Source organism: Rhinolophus ferrumequinum, chromosome 2 (genome assembly GCF_004115265.2).
Source record: "Rhinolophus ferrumequinum isolate MPI-CBG mRhiFer1 chromosome 2, mRhiFer1_v1.p, whole genome shotgun sequence".
Taxonomy (NCBI): domain Eukaryota; kingdom Metazoa; phylum Chordata; class Mammalia; order Chiroptera; family Rhinolophidae; genus Rhinolophus; species Rhinolophus ferrumequinum.
In genome coordinates this window covers 107,302,800-107,322,271 of record NC_046285.1, presented here as the reverse complement: position 1 = coordinate 107,322,271, position 19,472 = coordinate 107,302,800, and the positions used below count along the sequence as shown (strand labels likewise).

General features: G+C 53.8%; 1 protein-coding gene across 6 annotated transcripts in view; it reads right to left on the bottom strand.

Annotated features, from left to right (window-relative positions):
- The window catches only part of AGPAT3 (1-acylglycerol-3-phosphate O-acyltransferase 3), a 97,776-nt gene that overhangs the window by 16,413 nt on the left and 61,891 nt on the right, over positions 1-19,472 (bottom strand). For all 6 annotated transcript variants that reach the window (XM_033129673.1, XM_033129710.1, XM_033129691.1 and 3 more), the window contains exon 2: positions 8,160-8,385. In XM_033129673.1, coding sequence (XP_032985564.1) covers positions 8,160-8,337 — 178 coding nt within the window. In that variant the 5' untranslated portion in view covers positions 8,338-8,385. The remainder of the gene's footprint in view (positions 1-8,159; positions 8,386-19,472) is intronic.

The following is a 19,472-nucleotide window of genomic DNA, read 5'->3' as shown; positions in this document are numbered from 1 at the left end:
CCAGCTCTGACGCAGATGGGACTCGTCCAGTATTGTCACCCAGACTGGGCTTTGCTGCTAGAAATGGCTTTTGCTGGTTTATAGTTAATAAAGTAAGTTTTCCTAATTTATTTTGTAGGCTGTCAGATGGACACTTGTCTCATTAGGGAGACCACTTCATGGACGGTGTAGATGCCTGACCACTGCACTGTACACCTGAAGCTGAAGCTGAATAATACTGAATGTCAACTATAATTTAATATACATACAGTCACAGGATGTGGAGTACAGCACAGAGAATAGAGTCAGTGGGATTGTAACAGCTACGTATATACCATGTCAGAGGGGCAGTAGGTTGGGGGAGGGGGATTACCACTTTGTGAGGGGTGTAAATGTCTAACTAGTATATTGTTTTGTACACGTGAAACTAGTACAAAAAAAAGTCAGGGAGAAGACAAAAATGAAACTTTCAGGAAGACGAGAAAGTGGCAGAGGAAATGGAGGAAGACCAGCATTTTAGACAGAGATCTTTATTGTGTGGCCAGTTATGACTGCCACATGGGCTGTGGTTTGACGGAATACCACGCATGTCATTCACGGAGTGGGGGGAGAGGGTGGGTTCGGGCCCACAGCCAGCCCCGGGCTCCACGGTCAGCGGTGTCATGCCCACCACGGCCGGGTGTCCTGAGGAGGGTGACGTCACAGAGCAGGAAGCAGTGCTCAGGCTCAGGAGTGACACCGCACCACCCGCTGTTTGTGTGTTGGACCCCCACCCAGCCATTTCCCGAGGGCCAGCCCTTGCGGGTGGGGGCCAGCGAACGCTGATGGGGCAACATAATCCAGTCCTTAGAGACTGGGCTCTGAGCCTCAGTTTCCCCATTTACAGAAAGGAGCTAACAGCGGTTTCCTCACAGGGCAGCTGGGCAGACTAAATGAGACACAGCCTGTGACCTTAACAGCCGAGAACGCAGCCTCTGGGGTCTCAACTTCCTCTTCTACACAAGATGGGAACCGGGCAGAAGGTCCGTCTCAGACAACGCCTGAACACTCACATGTCCTTTCTACCTGGTGGGCAGTCAGAGGAGAAGCCATAAAGGGGTCAGTTGACCGTAGCACCATCGAGGGACCAGAGAGGGCCCCGAGGGGACGCAGGGCCGGGTCAAGAGAAAGGCCACTCATCAGAGGCAAACTCAGCACCTCCAAGGAACCCGTTAGCCTGGCCGCGTCCATCCTACATTCCAGTGCACTGAGCAAAGGTGCAGGGACTGAAACACGGACGGATCTGAGCCGACGTTCTCCAAAGCTAATTCCCAGGAGGCCGACAGCACATGGAAAGATGATAAGCATCTCATTAGCCATCAGGGAAATGCCAACCAAACCCTTCGCACCCACCAGGACGCTGTCGTCAACAGACGGACACTGGCAAGTGCTGGCAAGACGGGAGCAACGGGACCCCCCCACGCTGCTGGTGGGACTGTCAAACGGAGCAGCTGCTTTGGAAAACAGTTCCACAGACAGAGCTACCAGATGACCAGGCAATGCCACTACTAGGTGTGTGCCCACGAGAGATGACAACAGACATCCACCCCAAAACCTGTGCACGAACGTCCACGGCAGTGTTATTCACATGGCCAAAAGTGGAACTAACCCTACTGTCCATCAACTGATGACGGAGTGGGTGACAGTGCGTATCCATATGGGGTGCTATTATTCAGCCATCACAGGAATGGGGTCCTGACACCTGTTACGATGGAGACCAGCCTCGGAACCAACACTGAGTGAGAGGGCACTCACAGGGACCACGCCCAGCAGAATGCTGTTTGCATGAAATGTACATATGTGGCAAATCCATAGAAACAGGAAGTAGACTAAATGCCAGGGGCTGGGAAAGGGAGGATGGCTGACTAGTTAATGGTACACGGTTTCTTTGGGGGCTAAAAATGTTCTAAAATTAGATGGCGGAGGGCCGGCCCGGTGGCTCAGGTGGTTGGAGCTCCGTGCTCCTAACGCCGAAGGCTGCCGGTTCGATTCCCACATGGGCCAGTGGGCTCTCAACCACAAGGTTGCCAGTTTGACTCATCGACTCCCACAAAGGATGGTGGGCGCCGCCCCCTGCAACTAAGATTGAACACGGCACCTTGAGCTGAGCTGCCGCTGAGCTCCCGGATGGCTCGGTTGGTTGGAGCGCGTCCTCTCAACCACAAAGTTGCCGGTTCGACTCCCGCAAGGGATGGTGGGCTGTGCCCCCTGCAACTAGTAACGGCAACTGGACCTGGAGCTGAGCTGCACCCTCCACAGCTAAGATCGAAAGGACAACAACTTGACTTGGAAAAAGTCCTGGAAGTACACACTGTTCCCCAATAAAGTCCTGTTCCCCTTCCCCAATAAAATCTTTAAAAAAATAAAAATACAATTAGATGGTGCAGATGGCTGTACAATGCCATGAATATGCAGATGTAAAAAATCTGCATTTCAGTGGACCCTCGTAGCTCAAAGCCCCGTTGTTCAGGCTCCACAGTATTTTCACTGACACTGGGAACCTGCTGTGTGGAGGGCCGCCTTCGGTTACACACGGATTCCCCATGGCGTGGGGTTGGGCACCTTCGTGTCAGCGGCAGACGCAGCTTCGGAAGCAGAGCTCGAGAACGTATGCACCTGGTAACCAACACTGCACACCCATCACACGGCAGCCCCGTCCGACTCTTCTCTGCGGCTATGAGTGCGGCCACTTCAGGTCCTCACGTGAGTGGAGCCATGCGGAATTCTCCTGTGGCCAGCTCGTTTCCCTTGGCCCCATGTCCTCCAGAGTGGCCCATGCTGCCAGTGTGGCAGGCTCTCCTGCTTCTTCAGGCTGGATAATAGTCACCGTATGGACACACCACGTCTGCTCATCCACTCGCCCGTCGGTGGACAGACGTCGTTCCTGCATCCTGGCTGCAACAGGCGTGCCGGTGCCTCCCGGCTGGGTCAGTTCTGAATGCTTTCTCATTGACCGACCGATTTAGCAATCACAGGGCGGTGACTGTAGCTCACTGGACGAGAGCCTGGACTCTGACGCCGGCAGGCTGCCCTGACCCCGAGGACAGCCCTGACCAGCTGTGCACCCTCCGCCGTCAGAGGGGCCGTCACTGCCCCACCCGCAGGGAGGGCTGGGGGTGCCCAGGCCAGCCGGATGCTTGCAGGAGCAGCTCTGACGCAGGCGAACGCTCAGTCAGTGTGGGCTTTGGCCGGCCCTGTGTGACAGAGGCAGACACACAGAAACCCGGAAGAGGCAGGGATGGTGTGAGCCTGCCTGTGGAATTTTCTAAAAGGTATTGTTCACAACTGTTTCTTTGCTCAGGCATGATATCCGTGCCTTGCTCACACTGGCGCTACGGCTGTGTGCAAAGGGCCCTGGCGTACATGACTGCATCTCAGAGGTCACCTGTAGGTCATGTTGCTGGAAACCAAGAGAGGCTCAGAACAGCCACCTGCTGCGCTAAGCGTGCCCCCCACAAGGCCATGCCGGGCCCTCGATGCCGAGCGCTAACATTGTGGGGCACAGGCCACAGCAGACACCCCAACGGCACTCAGCCAGGTGGACACAGGACTGCCATCAGAACTCGTGCTTTACCCTGAGGTGCTCACGGCGTCGGGAAGCCCATGCTTTGCTGCTACAGTTAAGGCATCTTTGGGTCGCTGCCACCATTGGGCCAGCAGCCAGGACGCAGGGGCTTTCACGGAGGGAAGTGTCATCTGTGACTGCAGGTGGAAACCCTGCACCGAGCACGGGGACACACGGATGGTGCTCCCACAAGCAGCTTCCCATCCCATGGCTTGCTCACCTGGGCCAGGGCTCAAGACCTGCACCGTTCTGATCAGGCCTGAGAATCTGGCCCAGGTGAAGGCCTGCAAGGAGGAAGGGACTGCAGACAGACAGACAGACACAGATAAACGCCCGGCAGATGTTCTAAGGAGAACAAGGGCCCTCTCCATCCTGTGGCAGCTGTTGGGTGGCCCGTTCTGCTGACCGCGAGACACATGGGTGCCGCTGGATGGTTACTGACGGCTGCCAGGCTTCACGTCCTCAATCACCTTGCTGTCAATATAGGGACTATTCTGAATCAGAAGATTTGCTGGTTGGTTCCTGAGCCCACATGAATTTCTTTTTGTGATTTCCTCATTCAGATAGATGCTTGCTCTTAAACACAACAAGCTGGCCATTTTCTGCACATTTCAACCACTGATTTTTAAAAAATCAGAATTGGCCTAATAATAATAATCATTGACCGAGCCTTGCACTACACATACTCTATGCATTCGTTTAATTTTTATAATACAGCAGGGAGCTAGGCGCCTGTATCTGTGTTTTACAGATGAGAAGGGGTAAAGCCTGGGTCCAGGCCAGCAGGGAGCCAGGCCGCCTAGCTCCACACCTGTGCCGTTAGCACGACTGCTCCACGGCCAAACAACAGCCACGCTGGAATGGGCTCAGGGTGGGCGGCGAGAAGGCCAGGTGTCAGAATGAGAACAGGATGTGTGTGCAGAGCTGAAGGGTTATTGATACAATAACGTGCCTCTAGCCCTCACCGTATGCCTGCAGAATTGGGGAGAGGCTCCCACTTAGCTCAAATTTGAGAAAGACTCTCACTCACATATTTAAGAAATAAACTTAAGTGGAGAATGTCCCCAAATTCAACACATCACTTGGGGGGAATTCCACAAGCATGTGGGCTCAGGGGACAGGAGCAGGCTGGTGCTTTCCGTGGGTATCTGCATCCCTTCCAAATATTGGGGGATGCTATGTTAATCTTAACTTGAACTTGGCATTTTTTTCTACTTATTTACTTTTCTTATGCATATGCTTTTTTTCTTTCTTGCATTTAAAAAAAAATGAATTAGTTTTTGCTTCTTTAACGCATCTTTTCCTAATAGTTTGGGGATTATGTTTGCTTTCTCTGTTTTCCAACTCAGTCAACGAGGTCTCAGATTGAGATGTCCACTCTTCTAACAAATCAGAATGTGGATCACCTCACTCCTTCCACATAGGCTGCCCAAGGACCAGTCCTGTGTGTTTGCAGCCTCACAAACTGGGCATTACTATTATTTTCTACGACGGTTTAAATTTACCTACTTACCAATCTCTCTGGCTGCCATTCTTTCGTGAAACTCAGACCCTACCTGTGTGATAGGATACATTTTGCACCCTGGGTGCTCTCACTTTTTTTTTTTTTTTTTTTTATCTCAGGCTGTTTTTATTTCACTCTTGTTTGCGAGGTCACCTTGCCAAATCTGGGATCCTGGGCTGACGGTCACTGACCCCCAAGAAGCTGAAGGGACCCCGTCTCTGGCTCCGATTACCTCTGTCAATCTGTCAGCCTTCGTGGGCTCTAGCTCTGCTCTCCAGGTATTTTGAGGTTCATCTTGTCGGTTCTGGTGGTTGTGATTTCACGGAGGCATCTAAGTGTAGATTTCTGTTTACTCACCCTGCTTGCTGTACATCTGCCTCCAGAGCTACAGAATCACATTTTTCATCAGTTCAAGAGAATCATCAGTCATCGCTGCGCCCACGGTTGCTTCTCCTTACCCTCTCCTTCCGGTGTCCAAGATCTAGTCACAGAACTTCTCATTCTCTCTGGACATCTTCTCCCCCCCTTATTCCGCCTCCCCCCACCCCACTCCGGTTCAAGCCGTTGTTTCTCAGTCTAGTTGTGTAGGACACAGCTCCCTGGCCCGTGCTGGTGTTATGAGCCTTGCGCTCCCCTGGCTGACGCCGTCGGTCGCTGGTTGTTGGTCAGCCGCTCACAGTAGCTCACGGCAGCTCTCGCCGGCTGCCGGCCACTCACAATGGCTGCCAGCCAATCACGCTGGTCACCAGCCGCTCCTGGCAGCACACGGCAGCACAGCAGCCCACAGCAGCTCATGGCAGACCACAATCGCTGCTAATGGCCACCCAGCTCCAGGGAGACCCATTGTTCACAATCTTAGCTGTAGAGAGCGCAGCTCACTGGCCCATGTGGGAATTGAACCGGTGACCTTAGCATTAGGAGCACGGCGTTCCAGCTGGAACGTTCCACCTGGCCGGCCCTCCGGGCATCTTTTAACTTCTATGTCGTATTTTCTCCTTGTCACTCCCCCCACTCTCTGGGTGATTTCTTCAGATTTATGTCCAGTTGACCCATTCTTTCACTGGCTGTCTAATCTGATATAAAATTCATTCACTAAGTTTTTATTAAAAAAAAAATCCAACAATTACAATTTTTACTTACGGAAGTTCCATTTGGTTCTTTTTTAAATTTGGTCCCTTTTGGTGGTCTTTTGTCTAAATCTATTCTTGCATGTTTGCTGTTCCTGACTGTGAGTTCCTATTTGATCTGTCTAAATCTGTGGGATTCTTTGGACCTATGACATACTCTCCCAGAGTGTATTTCTGTGCTGAGCCCTCGGGCACGGCTGACCAGCCCCACTCCGTCCATCTCTCAGGAGTCCTGCTTTATAATCAGTTCTCTCTCGCACAGCTGGCCAAGCGGGGGTGTTTCTGAAAAGCAATGCCAACATCCCATCTCAGCCCCCGCTTTTTCAATAGGGATAAGGGTGGGCTGAGAGGTTTCCTTTACTTATTATGAACCCAGCAGTGCATTTAAAGCGGGCTTTATCCAGGATTTAGCTGTTTTGCAGTATTTTAACTCCAGAATACTGTTGGAAGTGGAGCCTATAATTTAGGTTTTATTAATTAGTATTTGCCCTTTTGGTATGCATTCATCGTACCCAGTTCTACTCACACAGAACTCATTTGTATGTTTTATAGTATATGATTTCTAATTCTCAATTCCCGTACACATACACAAGGTAGCCTTTCATTTAGGAGGAAAAAAAACACACCCTGGGAACTGAAGCTATTACTACACGTTTAAGGCAAGATGAAGCAAAGGGCCAGGCTGCTGGTCTCTCTAGAGGCAGCAGGAAATCACACGCATACAAGCTTATCTGTTATATGTATGATATACTAGTGATGTATTATATATAGAACGTGATACAATGTGATACAATGTAACAGAATATAACACAACACGTAATATAATGTATTGACACCAACGGCCTCCCTGGTCAGTACTATTTTCTTACCAGCTCCTGACCTGGGAGGGGTAACCCATTTCCCTCGTGACATAAAACATATTTATTTTCTTTTCCTTATAAAACAAACATGTTCTTATGCTAAAAAGCAGCACAACAGTATGAAGTAAAAAGGGAAAGTCCCTCCATCCTCCACCTCCTGGACAGTTTTCTTTCTTGTTCGCCCTAACGGCATTTTCTGTGCATGCACAGCTACACACACGTGCAGACACATCACACACACGTGGTGTCTACAAATAGTGGCACCACACGAGGTGCTTTGTGGTACACCTTCCTCTCTCACTTAAGTGTGTTCTGAAGCTGGGTGTCTATCAGTAGAGACGGCCCGCCTTGTTTCCTTACTGGAGTGTAGGGCCGCCTGGGGCGGACACAGTGTGACCAGTGTGTGTTCACGGGTACGTCCACTGCTGCAGGCTGGTGCTAACGTGGAAACGGTGTGCAGAGGACATCTGCGTGAATGTGCTTTTGCAGACAATCCCATTTTGTGAAACAATCAGGTCAACAGACTCAATGGCGGGAGCTACCACTGGCTCCTGGCACTGCCCTCGGACACGTGTGTGCCCAGAGGGAGAGCTCACCGGGGCATTGTGGCTGTTCTCAGCGCGTCCACCTGACAGGTAGAGACGAGTTCACATGCACAGGTAAGGTACAGACACACACGTCTAGTTCAGAGGGAGAGTCCTTTTCTTTCAGACATAGACACTGAAATATTCCCGAGTGAAATAACAGGCCACCTGAGGGGTGCTTCACCGTCCTCAATGTGGGTGGCTGGGGGACAGTGAATCAGGACTGGCCACGGACTGGCAGCTAGTTAGGGCTAGTAATGGAGGCCCGAGTTCATGATTATTTGTTTCCAAATGTCCCAAGCACCGCGTTAAACCATGTGACACTGCCACCTCTATGGGTCAACGGTCAAGTGTGAGGACGTCACGTGGTTTGACCTGGTGACGCACTTTGGGGTGAGCACCTTCCCGGTGTCTCCTACGTGGAGTAAACAGCTGGTCCCCTGAGCGCCCCCATCACCGTAAGCGCCCGCCCCCACCACGCGCGGCACGGGCGGTACTCACGGCTCCAGAGCGAGTAGGCGAGGCGACAGTTCAGCCGGCGGTAGAGCTGCTTGTTCACGGGCCAGAGGACGAGTGTGCACAGCTGGATAAAGTTGATGATCAGCCCGCTCACCACAAAGACGAACCCGATGAGGACGTGCACGACGAACTGGGTCTTCAGCCAGGCGAGCAGGCCCATGGTCGTACTCAGTAGCGACTGCAAGGTCCTTCACTGAGAACAGCCGTCCTGAAAGGGACAGCGACAGAGCTTAGGAGGAGAGCCCAGGGCCCAGGGCCCAGCACTGCAGGTGGAGGGAGGAGAAACCCATGGCCCTCGCACCGGAGCCCCAGATCTGCAGTGCCAAGGGCAAGGAGCTTTCCTCCTGCAAGAAACACAGGGCATACAGGTGACCCGACACACGCCCTTCTTAGCTGTGTCGTGCACACTCACCCACACACCTGCATACACGTGCACACCACACCACACACACAACACACACACCCCCATGTGGTATATAAGAGAAGAAAAGACTAGAAGAAATACACCCAAATATTAATACTGATTATCTCTAAGTGAAGGCATTATGGGTAATTTTTAGAGGATCTCATTTAAAAGATCAAAGCTGCACATGAAATCTTTTAAGCTAAAAGGTTTTTGTTTTGGTTTCTAATACGAAAGTGGTGACTCATCCAAGGACGTAATGGGTTTTTCTCCCTTTCCTTCAACATGAATTTCTTAGTTTCAAAGGGGAGTCTAGAGCTCACATTTTATGGTTGTACCTGCTCAGGGAGCTGCCCAACAATTCCCCTTGGGAGGCGAGGAACAGCGGAAGCCGGGATTCAAACCCTGGCCAGTTCAGAGCTGGCATGTGACATTGCAGTGCCGCCCAGCGGTGAGCCCTGCAAACCTGGTCCTTTGGGGTGGGGTGGAGTGGGCCCTGGGACAGCTGCACAGGCTCCCTCAGCCCACCCAGGGCACCAGGGACCGGTCGCCCACTGCTCAATATTCCTGTGCCAGAAACGGTGTGGCGTGACTCCCCAGGTTGAGTCATAAAAGGGTCCCTCGCCTAGCTGGCCCTGGGAGAAGCCAGCTGCCATGGGAGGCCACTCGAGCAGGAGGTCTCTGATGTGGAATGAGCCGAGGCCTCGCACCAGCCGAGGGAGCCTCCGTGGGAGCTGACCCTCCAGATCCAGTCAAGCCTTCAGAGGCCCGCTGGCCATGAGCGACGTGGACCCACCTGGCCAGCTGTGTCTGAAGTGGTGACCCCGAGAAGCTGAGCATAACGGAGGTGTAGGGTTGCCACCATGTGTTGGGGTCATTCGGTACACAGCGTGGGGAAATTAATTCATTACTCTTGCAAATCAGTGTCACTGACATTCTCTGAACACAAAGGGAAGAAAACCCAACAGGGACAGCAAAGCCACCTGTCAGGCGTGGGACCGTTCTGGGGCCACTGCAAACCCCCCATGTACTAACTCCTGTCTCCCACACACCCCGCGCGTGGGCACCACTGTTGCCACAGTTGACAGGTGAGCAAATGGAAGCACAGAGAGGTCAAGTGACGTGTTCAGGATCACACAATAAGTAGCAGTAGGAACGGTGGTGAGAGCCACGTCCACGCGTTCTCCGTGGCGCCCTCCGTGGGCAGGGCCCCTCCACAAGGCAGAGTCTCAAACACGCCGGCCAGGCCAGCCCTGAGGCCGGCTTCTTTGGGGCACTACTGGTAATGGCTTTGACCAGTCCTGATACTGCCGCCCGTCATCTGGCTCCCAGCCTGGCACCCTGTAGGCTCTGCACCCCAAAGCCCCAGGAGACCGAGCTCTACCCTCACCCCTACCATCCCAGGTCAGGCACATGGCTTCACCATGTGGGCCAGAATAACCAGGGTCCCCAAAAGCCAGCTCCAACACTGGCACACCAGCTGCCCCAGGTTCTATGCCAGACCTGCTGACTCCATCGCTAGGGCACGAAGTGTGAGAATCTGATTTCAAATCAGGTTCATGGAGTATAATTCACACACTGTTCAGAGGCACTGACTGGGTATGCAGATGACGACAGCTCTGAAGCCCCCGCCGCAATCCAGATAAAGGACGGAGGCCATCGTGCCTGTGTGCTCGAACGCAGGCTTTCACTCAGGAACCCATTTCACTGCTGTCCAGGGCTGTGAAGCGGTCAGTCCCTGGTCGGTCCCCTGAATCTGGAAAATCCATCCACAAACGCCCCAGAGAGCCACGCCACTCGCTCAGCCCACGTTTCCCACACCCGGCCAAGCATCCCGAGAACTGCTCCCTGGAATGTGCTCCCGATGTCTCCGGTCCAGTGGCTTCCGTGGCCCAAGCCCCTGGGGCCGCGTGGGAGCCCTGACAAGGGCTGGTGGACGTGGTGCAGGGCTGGCCGGGCGTGGACCTCCTTAACGACTACCCCCCTTCTGGAGGAGCCACGTGCACCACCTGCCCATCTGTCCAGAAGCTTCTTCCCTGCGTGGTTTCAGCTGCCCTTGGCTGTGTGTTTCTGTTGAATCAAATGCTCCCAGGTTACCACTCGGCACCATAATGACCGAAATACATCTCAAGTGTCAACAGGCAAGTTGTGGGGGAAGATGAACCGCCTGAGACGGTCCTGCCCGCTGTCTGCCAGGCTCCCCAGCAGGCACCCAGGAGGGACTGTGCCCTCCTCCCACACGCCTCCCTGCTGCTGACCGCCTGCCTCGGCTGTCCATGCCCCAGATGTGGGGTCGCTGGCTTCATCACTCACTGTGGGCCCCCGTCCTAAGGAATGTCAGCCAGCTGCTGTTCAGGGGCCGTCCTTGAACCCCACAAAAGCATCCAGTGCCGGCCATGTGCTTGGACGTCGCCGCCTCTTGGCCCAGCATGTGGCCCCACGGGCCAGACTGCCCTGACCACACACCACACGCGCTAACTTCACGGACCTTTGACAGCAGTGGGCCCCCCGGCCTCCCCTTCTGGAAAGGTGGTGGCAGGAAGATGCCCTGCTCCCCACATGGCCACGCCCCAGCCTCTCCCCAAGGCCCGACGCTGGCAGAGCAGGATGGCGTCGGGAAGGGGCCTCGACTCAGCAGTTCCCTAGAGCGCTGGCTTCTGTACCCCTTAAAATAATTTTTAACTTAACGACACAAACACGATGCTTCAAAATGGCAGCAACACAGATGGGGCCGTTCCCGATGGCAGTGTGAGCTTTTGGAAAACACGCAGTCCAGGCCAGTGTAAAAGTGTGTCTCTAACATCTGAGTTCTGAGGCGTGATGAAGCAAACGTCCGAGGCTCCTTCCCTCATCCCCTCCACACCCCAAGGGTAACCACTGCTGCTTCTTAGACGTTTGCTTATATCCCAAGCAAGATATTGTCAAGCTCTATTTTTCTGAACTTAAGTCTTCTGTGATTTGCTGTTTTTGCTCAATCTTTTTTCTAAAACTCCTCAAGTGGCATGTAGCTGCCACTCGTGTCTATTGCTAGACAGGAGCCCAGTGTGGGAATGACCTCCCGTGGGGCCCGGCGTCTCCCAGGGACAAGCGGGCTATTCGTAGCCTCTGCTGTGATAAAGCGCTGCTGGGACCGTCCCCGGGCGGGGGTCCTTCAGCGACACACTGTGCCCATCTGAACTTTTCTAGATGACGCTAAACTTTCCGAGGGGATGCCACCAACATCCATCCCCACCACGAGAATGTAATCAGACTTCCTTTTAGTCCAATCTAGTGTAAAACAGTATTGATATTGACGCTAAGTTATACAATATTTCCTGACGATTAAGACGTCATGTTCCAGTATCTCAGGTTCTCGGGCTCTAAACCACGCTGTTACAGACGGGGAAACGGAGGACCCGAGGGGCATCAGCTCAGGATGGGCGAGACCACAGCGAGCCTTTGGCCACCAACTGCTCCTGACGCGTGAAGACAAGGGTTCCCTTGAGAAAAGGCCTAGAAGCTAGCTCTCTGCCTGCTCCCATCACCTGGCTACACAGGACAACCTGGGTAGGTAAGGCCCCTGCGCCCAGAAGATGTCACCCAGAGAGAAGAGCCACGTCAGGGCTGGAGGAAGGACAGCCGCCCAGGCCGGGCACAGGCGCCTTCTCCTTAGTGCTGCGGTGGGGAGGGAACCCGGGCCCACGTCTGAGCCCCCTCAATAGGTAACAGGCTTCGCTTGTTCCAGGAGCCGGGTAGCTGCACAGCCGGGTCCCGAGGGCGAGGAAGCTGCCTCCTGGCTTTGTGGCCCCTGTACCAACCGCCAGGAACCCACCTTCTCAGGGCAGGGGACGAGCTGTATGCTCACTCTTCCTAAAGGGAGATGGACACAGGGTAGTGTCACTACCTCAGGGACAAAAGGGACAGAACAGGCTGCTGGCAAATCAGAGAGGGGAAGTGAGCCAGGTGGCTCAGCGAGACCGTGCTAAAAATAGTTCCAGGGCAGGTAAGCCTCACAGAGCAGCAACTAGCCTCACAGGGGACTCGAGTGGTGCCCACTGCCAGCCAGATTCCAGGGGGCGAGAGGGACTGGGGACCCGAACCAGACCCACCTCCCAGCTCCAGCGCCACGAGGAGCGGAACTCTCGGTGCTTCTGGAACTCGGTCCCCCCAGGTACTTCTGCTGCTAATTCTGCACTCGAGGCTCCTGCCCCCCAGCTGGTCTGCTCAGGCCGGGAGGCAAGGGAGGAGCAGGAACTAGGACCATGGACAAGCGAGCGCCCGCCTCACCACCATCACGGGAGGGTCCGGCCTGCCAGCTGGGCTCTGCTCCAGACACTTTCAGACCTGACTCTGGCACCTCATTGTGGGTCAGTTGTGCCCCCCCCAAATATATGTTGGGGTCCTAACCCCAGCGCCTCAGAACGTGGCTGTATGTGAAAATATGGTCTTTACAAAGGTAATCAAGTTAAATGAGGTCCTCAGGGTGGGCCCTAATCCCACAGACGGGGTCCTTAGGAGAAGAAGAGATCGGGACACACACACACAGAGGGACGAGCACGTGAGGACACAGGGAGGAGACCGTGTCTGCACCCCCAGGACACAGGCCGCAGGAGGTACCAGCCCTGGGACACCTGGATCTCGGCCTCCGGCCTCCAGGCTGTGAGGGAATAAATGTCTGTGGTTTAAGTGCCCCGGCCTGTGGGACTCTGTCACAGTAGCCCTAGCACATGAGTCCACTTTTATAAACATGCAGCGTTGTTCCCAGACCCCTTACTCGTAGAAGTACACAGGCCCCTCCCACAGCACGTGTGAACTTGGCCCCGATGCCCGGGTGGCCCAGAGCCTGCCAGTGGACCCCAGCCTGGCCTCACCGTGCTCAAGGGCGGACCCCCCCCACCGCCTCAGAGGCCATCACCAGACGCCCATGGGGCCCTCTCTCACCAGCGCTGGTCCCTCTTCCTCAAGAACTGCCCGTCAGATGGTCTGATCTTCAGGAAACCTCCCTAGACACCCCCTCATCTTTGTGGAACCCCCATCTTTTCAACAAAGCCTTTCCACTGAGACGGAAATTGAAGTCACAAGTCCACCATCCCCTACACTATCCCGAGTGCTGGCCAGGAGTCTCCATTTCTCCACTCACCTATACCTGCCCTTCTACTCATCCATCCACCCACCCACCCATCCATTATCCATCATCCACCCAGATGAGAGTGCCTACATTTGTGGAGTGCACAGCAGACCTGCTCTGCTATGAGGTGGCAGGGCTGTGCTGGCTGCACGGGGGAGACTGGGGTGAGCCCTAGCGTTTCAGTTTGTGTGTAGACAGTCTTCGTTTCCAAGTCAGGATACACTATAGGAGAAAGTCTACAGACAGGACTGATTGTTGGAAACAAAGCACAGTAGACACATAATATTACCTCAAATATTTTAAAAGTATCTGAAGTAATTTAGGAGTCCATGTTTACTGTTTAGAACACAGGCGAGAACCAGGAATAAACCCCCAATGCTCTCAGAGCAGCCAGAGCTGGCATCTTGAAGCACTTGACTCACGGGAGGGCCGCCAGCTCCGTGATCAGCTCCTCCCTGCTCTTGCTGTAAACACCGGTCGGACCAGCGGGACTGGGTGGGGTCCTGGCCCACAGCCAAAGAGAAGCAGCAGATGAGCGAGGCGGGGGAAGCAGACGCTGGGGGCAGACATCCTGCTGACAGCAGCACAGAGGGCAGCAAGGCAGGCCACCTCAGACAGCACCACCTGAGAGGGTGTCCAGCGCTGGCAGCAGGTTTGCAGGCCCTGCCCTGGACGACATCACAAATGAGCACATAATACAGACTGTTGTCACCACAGCCCTGAGGCACAGGGCTGCAGCCTGTTCTCCGTGCTATGTAAGAAGGCTCAAAAGCAGGCAAGGGGTTTTACGAGTCCAACTAAAATTTTAGATTAGGTGAGCACCAGACTATTTTTGAGGTTTAAAGGGGCTAGCTTCTGTTCTTAGGTAAACTCACGCACAGGAAACACTTTATCTTTTAATAAGGCTGAAAATGGGGCATATTTCTTCGTGAATAATCATCTGTTGCCAGTCCAACCTCCTCAGCATTTGGAGTCACTGAGAAGTCGAAAACTTGAAAAGGAGAAGTAAAAGCATCACTGCAAACCTGCAGACGGCAGGTTTGGGTCCTACAGACCCAAGAGAATCCGCCGCCACCAAAATGCTGCCGTAAATAAGAAGCAATTACAGGAATGTTGAAAGGAATCAAATTAACACAATATACAGAAATCAGCATTCTCATAATGTTCGATAACTAGCCCTAACTGAAGTCATGAGAAGGGACGAAGACTATATTTTATGTCATTCTGACTCGCCAGTTCCAGGCCACTGAGCCCAGGTGGCCACTGGGACCGTGGAACAGGCTAGGAAGCCATGTCCTGAAGACGGGCGAGCCCCCAGCAGCCTGGGAGCTCTGTCACAGGGTCACCTGGGGCCAGGCTGCTGGCAGCTCTGGTCCTTGTGGTCATTTAGGCCCCAGGCTGCCAGACACCCCCGGCTTCAGCACAGGGCTTCTGAGGTTGCTCTGCTGTCCCCCTCTAGCAGGTAGAAGGGAGAATTGGAAGTCGAGGATGAGGGATTTCCTCTAAAGCAAGAGGGAGGCAAGCCGGCGTTCAAGTGCTTAGTGACCAGGAAGATGAGGCTACGTGGTCCCATCACATGTCCAGGCAGCCAGGGGAGGGTGGCCCAGTGGGCACACCATGTGAACACACAAAACCAGGATGTATAATGGAGGACAGAGTGTGTACATTGCAATGAAAAAGAGAAAATGGCTAATCACAAACTTCAGAAGAAACAAACAAAGCTCATGCAAAGAAACGTTAGAACATCGTGAGAAATACAAAAGCAGAACTCAACAAATGGGAAAACGCTGTGCCATTGGCGGCCAGCACTGCCCTCCCTGTACTCTTGCACGCCCTTTGCAAAGCAGTGCTGCCATCCTTCCCATCCAGGCACGGAGCAGGCTCTGGCCCTGGCCCCTGGGCTGGCTTCAGGGCTCGTCCCGCTAATGGATGCGGTGGGAGTGACGTCATACGACTCCCAAGCCTGGCCCTCCGGAGGACTTGCAGCTTCCCGACACCCCTCCCCAGGGCCCCCAAGTGAGGAAGCTGGGGCAGCGTGCCCCGGGCAGGCTGCCCGAGTGACCGCAGCTGAGACCAGCAGAAGAGGCACCAGCTGAGCCCAGGCCACCCAAAGTGCTCACCCACAGGACCGAGAGCCAACACAATGGCGGCTACTTTCATCGCTACATTTTGAGGTGGTTTGTCTGGCAGTAACACATTAAGGATTCACAAATCACTCATTCTAAGTTAGTTTATAAAGGTAACTGAGCCCTAATTAAAATTCCTCAGCCCCAGAACTAGACACGCAGAGTCTACAGTTCATATGGAAAAACAAACAGGAAAGAAAAGCCAGGAAAACCATGAGAAAGAACCAAGGAGCAGCCCTACAAGGGATCACAACACACTATCGAGAAGCCTCGATAGTTACTTCTGCAGCAGGCGGTCACTGGCCTATGAACCGACAAGCAGACCAGTGAGACGACCAAAGGTGGACAGTCTGCGGACCGTGGGAGGCCGTGGGGACTCGCTGGCGCCTGGGGCACACGTGGCCTGTTAGCTGCCGGGACTTGGAATCCAGGAGGGCTGAGCACTGCTACAGGCGAGGGAACAACAGGGCCCAGCAGACACAGCAGGCAACTTTGTACTTCTATTGTATTTAGACACTGTGACAGTAAAGAGAATACAGAGGGTGCTTAAGTTGTTACTGGGCTATGGGACTCTTCCAGCATTACACATTTTCTCCACAGGCAGGTAATGAAGGTACAGAGAAATGACACAGCAAAGCCACCCCCAGGCCTCGATTACAGAACTCCACTTCTGCAGCAGGCAATCACTGAGGATAGCACAGCCGTTGTAGGGGTGCATGTCCTTGGCTTCCAGGAGGGGAGCCCCAGCCCCTGATCTCAGCCATAAAGGGAACCCCACCCCTCTTCAAGAGACTGACCCAGGGAGGGGCTCGTGGCCCAGTTCCGGGCAGTGGGACATCAGGGAGGAGTCCGCAGAGGCTGCCAGAAGGCGTCTGCTCTCCTAAGCAGCTGCCCCCTTCAAGAAGCAGACAGGACGAGAGCTGAGGTGTTTAAACCACCATTTCTGTTCCTTGCAGCCCAAACCCCTCATAACGCACCGTCATCGCTGCTGTCACTGCTGTTCCCACAGGTCTGGCATGTGACAGCTTGCTAAATGGATGACTCACATCTACTACACATACATTTGTGGCAAATGGCAGCATGGTTCCTGAACCCCGTACCACTCACAAGTCACTACGAGCCGCCTCAGTGCCAGTTTCCTGGAAGAACAATGTTACAGAAGCGCCCATGCAGCCCTCTGCCCAGTAAGGGTCGTCCGAGAATCTTGAAGTCCTGGGAAACGTGCGATGGGCCAGCCTGCGGTGCAGGAGCTGGACGATGCCCGGAGGAGGAAGTGACTTTGGCCTCAGTAAGCAGGAGAATGCCGACACTTCTAGGTGTCACTGGAGACATGGGGGGCATCCCCCCAGCTGGTAGAGGGCAGACCAACAACTCTGGGCTTCCTGGGAGCCAGGTGCAGCCAGCGTCCATCCTGCACAGGCCACTGGAGGGGCCACATGCATCAAAGTGTCCCGGAGGCCCCAGGCCACCTCCAAAGGAGGTGAGGCGCTCCCCAGGAGCCACGGGCCAACATCAAGGTGGTAAAATGCTGGCATTTCCCCAGGAGTCTGTTCCTGGCTCTGTGTCCACTGTGACAACTGCAGAACCCTGGCAGGAGGGGGCGCTGCGCAAAGTGCTGAGGCCGGTTCCAAGCTCTGGACTGTGGAGGTATGGGGCAGGACTGTGGGGACACAGAAGGCCACCAGGCGAGAAGGCAGCTGGCCACGCACCTCCAGGGCCCCACTCACACCCCACCTACCCCAGTTCTCTGAGCCACAGAATCTTTTGTCTTTTTGAGGCTGTTCTGATGGTTTTACAGGCTTGCGGCTTGCGTAGTGGCGATGTTTCCTGTGGGAGGGGACGGTGGGAGGTGGGAGGGATGTAAAAAGCTCCTGGGGCCTGATGACTGCACAATAGGTCTGTGACAAGTCTCCTGGCCTGCAGGACACAGAGGGTGCTGCTCAAGGCAGCTGGTGGCGCCAGAGCACAAGCGTGCTCTCCAACTGGATCCGAGTATGGGGACCGCGCACCAGAATACACACATGCACGTGCACTCACACACACACAGGCATATATACATGTGCACGCACACACGTATGCACACATGCACGCGCACATGCACACACATCTTACACACGTATGCACACACGTGCGCACACACATATACATGCATACACACGTGCACACACATATACATGTGCATGTGCACACATGCATGTGCACACATATGCATATATACATGTGCATGTACACACGTATGCACACACATATATACGTGTGCACGTACACATACACACATATGCACATGCATGTGCACACATATATACATGCACACATGCTTGTGCACATATATATACATGTGCATGCACACACGCACGCACACATGTACGTGCACTCACACACACACACACGTATGCACACATGTGCACAAAAAAAGTCACAGTTGAGTTGACTCAGACATAACTTTGTGACAATGAACTGCCGATTATAATAATGACATTTTACTCTTAGAGAAACAGAGAGGTGTCTGCTCTATAATTATTCAATAAATTGCTTGCTGATGTACTTTTCTACATGTACAATATATCTCACAACTTAGAAAGTTGTATCGGAGCCCTGATTTCTTTCCCCTTGGGAATGCAGACAGTCTGTCACTTCCACCCTTACAACAAGAATAAAACTATGAAACGTGCAAGTTCATGACTTTTCTTGGCCCCATCAGAGATCTGACGTCAAAGGCCACCCGGAAGTCTGGGGCGAGATGTGCGCCTGCAGCACTGAGCCCTCGGATTCCTAGGGCAGACTTACGCTGCTAAGGGGATTTCAGCTGAAACAGCGGAGGCCAGGTGAGGCGGCATGGCTGGGACAGTGTGAGGTCCCAGAGCTGCGGTGGGGGGAGGTCTCACCCTCCTGCAGCCCTTTTCCGCAAGACGCCCCCCACCTGGCGTTACACGGTTGCCTGGGAAGAGTCCTGCGAAAGCTTCTCCCACACAAACCTTAGACCGCGGAGGAAATTAGTAGTGTTTTTATAGTGAGCACGAACCTTAAAGGGTGAACAAAGCCACTTACAAGTTTTTCATCTTTGCCGTTAAAGAGGCAACATGACTCATGCACTGAAAAACCAGATTTGAAAAATGGTTGGGATTCAAAATGGATTAAACTAACTGGGTTTTTGAATACCCACCCTTGGCCTCTGCTCACAGCTGCAGAAGAGACCCCACATGTCACTGCAGCCCCCAACCCAGGTGCGGCTCAGAAAAGGTCCGTCTTATCCCAAGTCACGGAAGCAGGGTCACCTGTCAGCTGGCAGTCTGTCTCTTACTTGAGCTTCCTGTCTGAATATAAACTCAGAGCATTTCAGATACACAAATGCTTTGAAGTAAAGGACAGTTTCCAAAAACGTGAATGAGACCCAGGAAATAGAATGTCAAGCGAGAGTGAAATAAAGGTTGCCATCAGTCACACAGTGTACCCCCACCTTCTTTAGGGGGCGGCAGTTCACAAGTGCGGGGGGGGCCACTTGGCCAGCAATAGAATGGGGGTGCAGCCCCCGGCCTGGAAACCAGACCCTGCCCTCTTCCTCACTTCCTACTTATCGCTACCCTCCTCAGACTGGAAACAGGACAGATCTGCATGGGTCGGGGGGGCACGAACAGTTCAAGGCCACAGCACACCCCCAC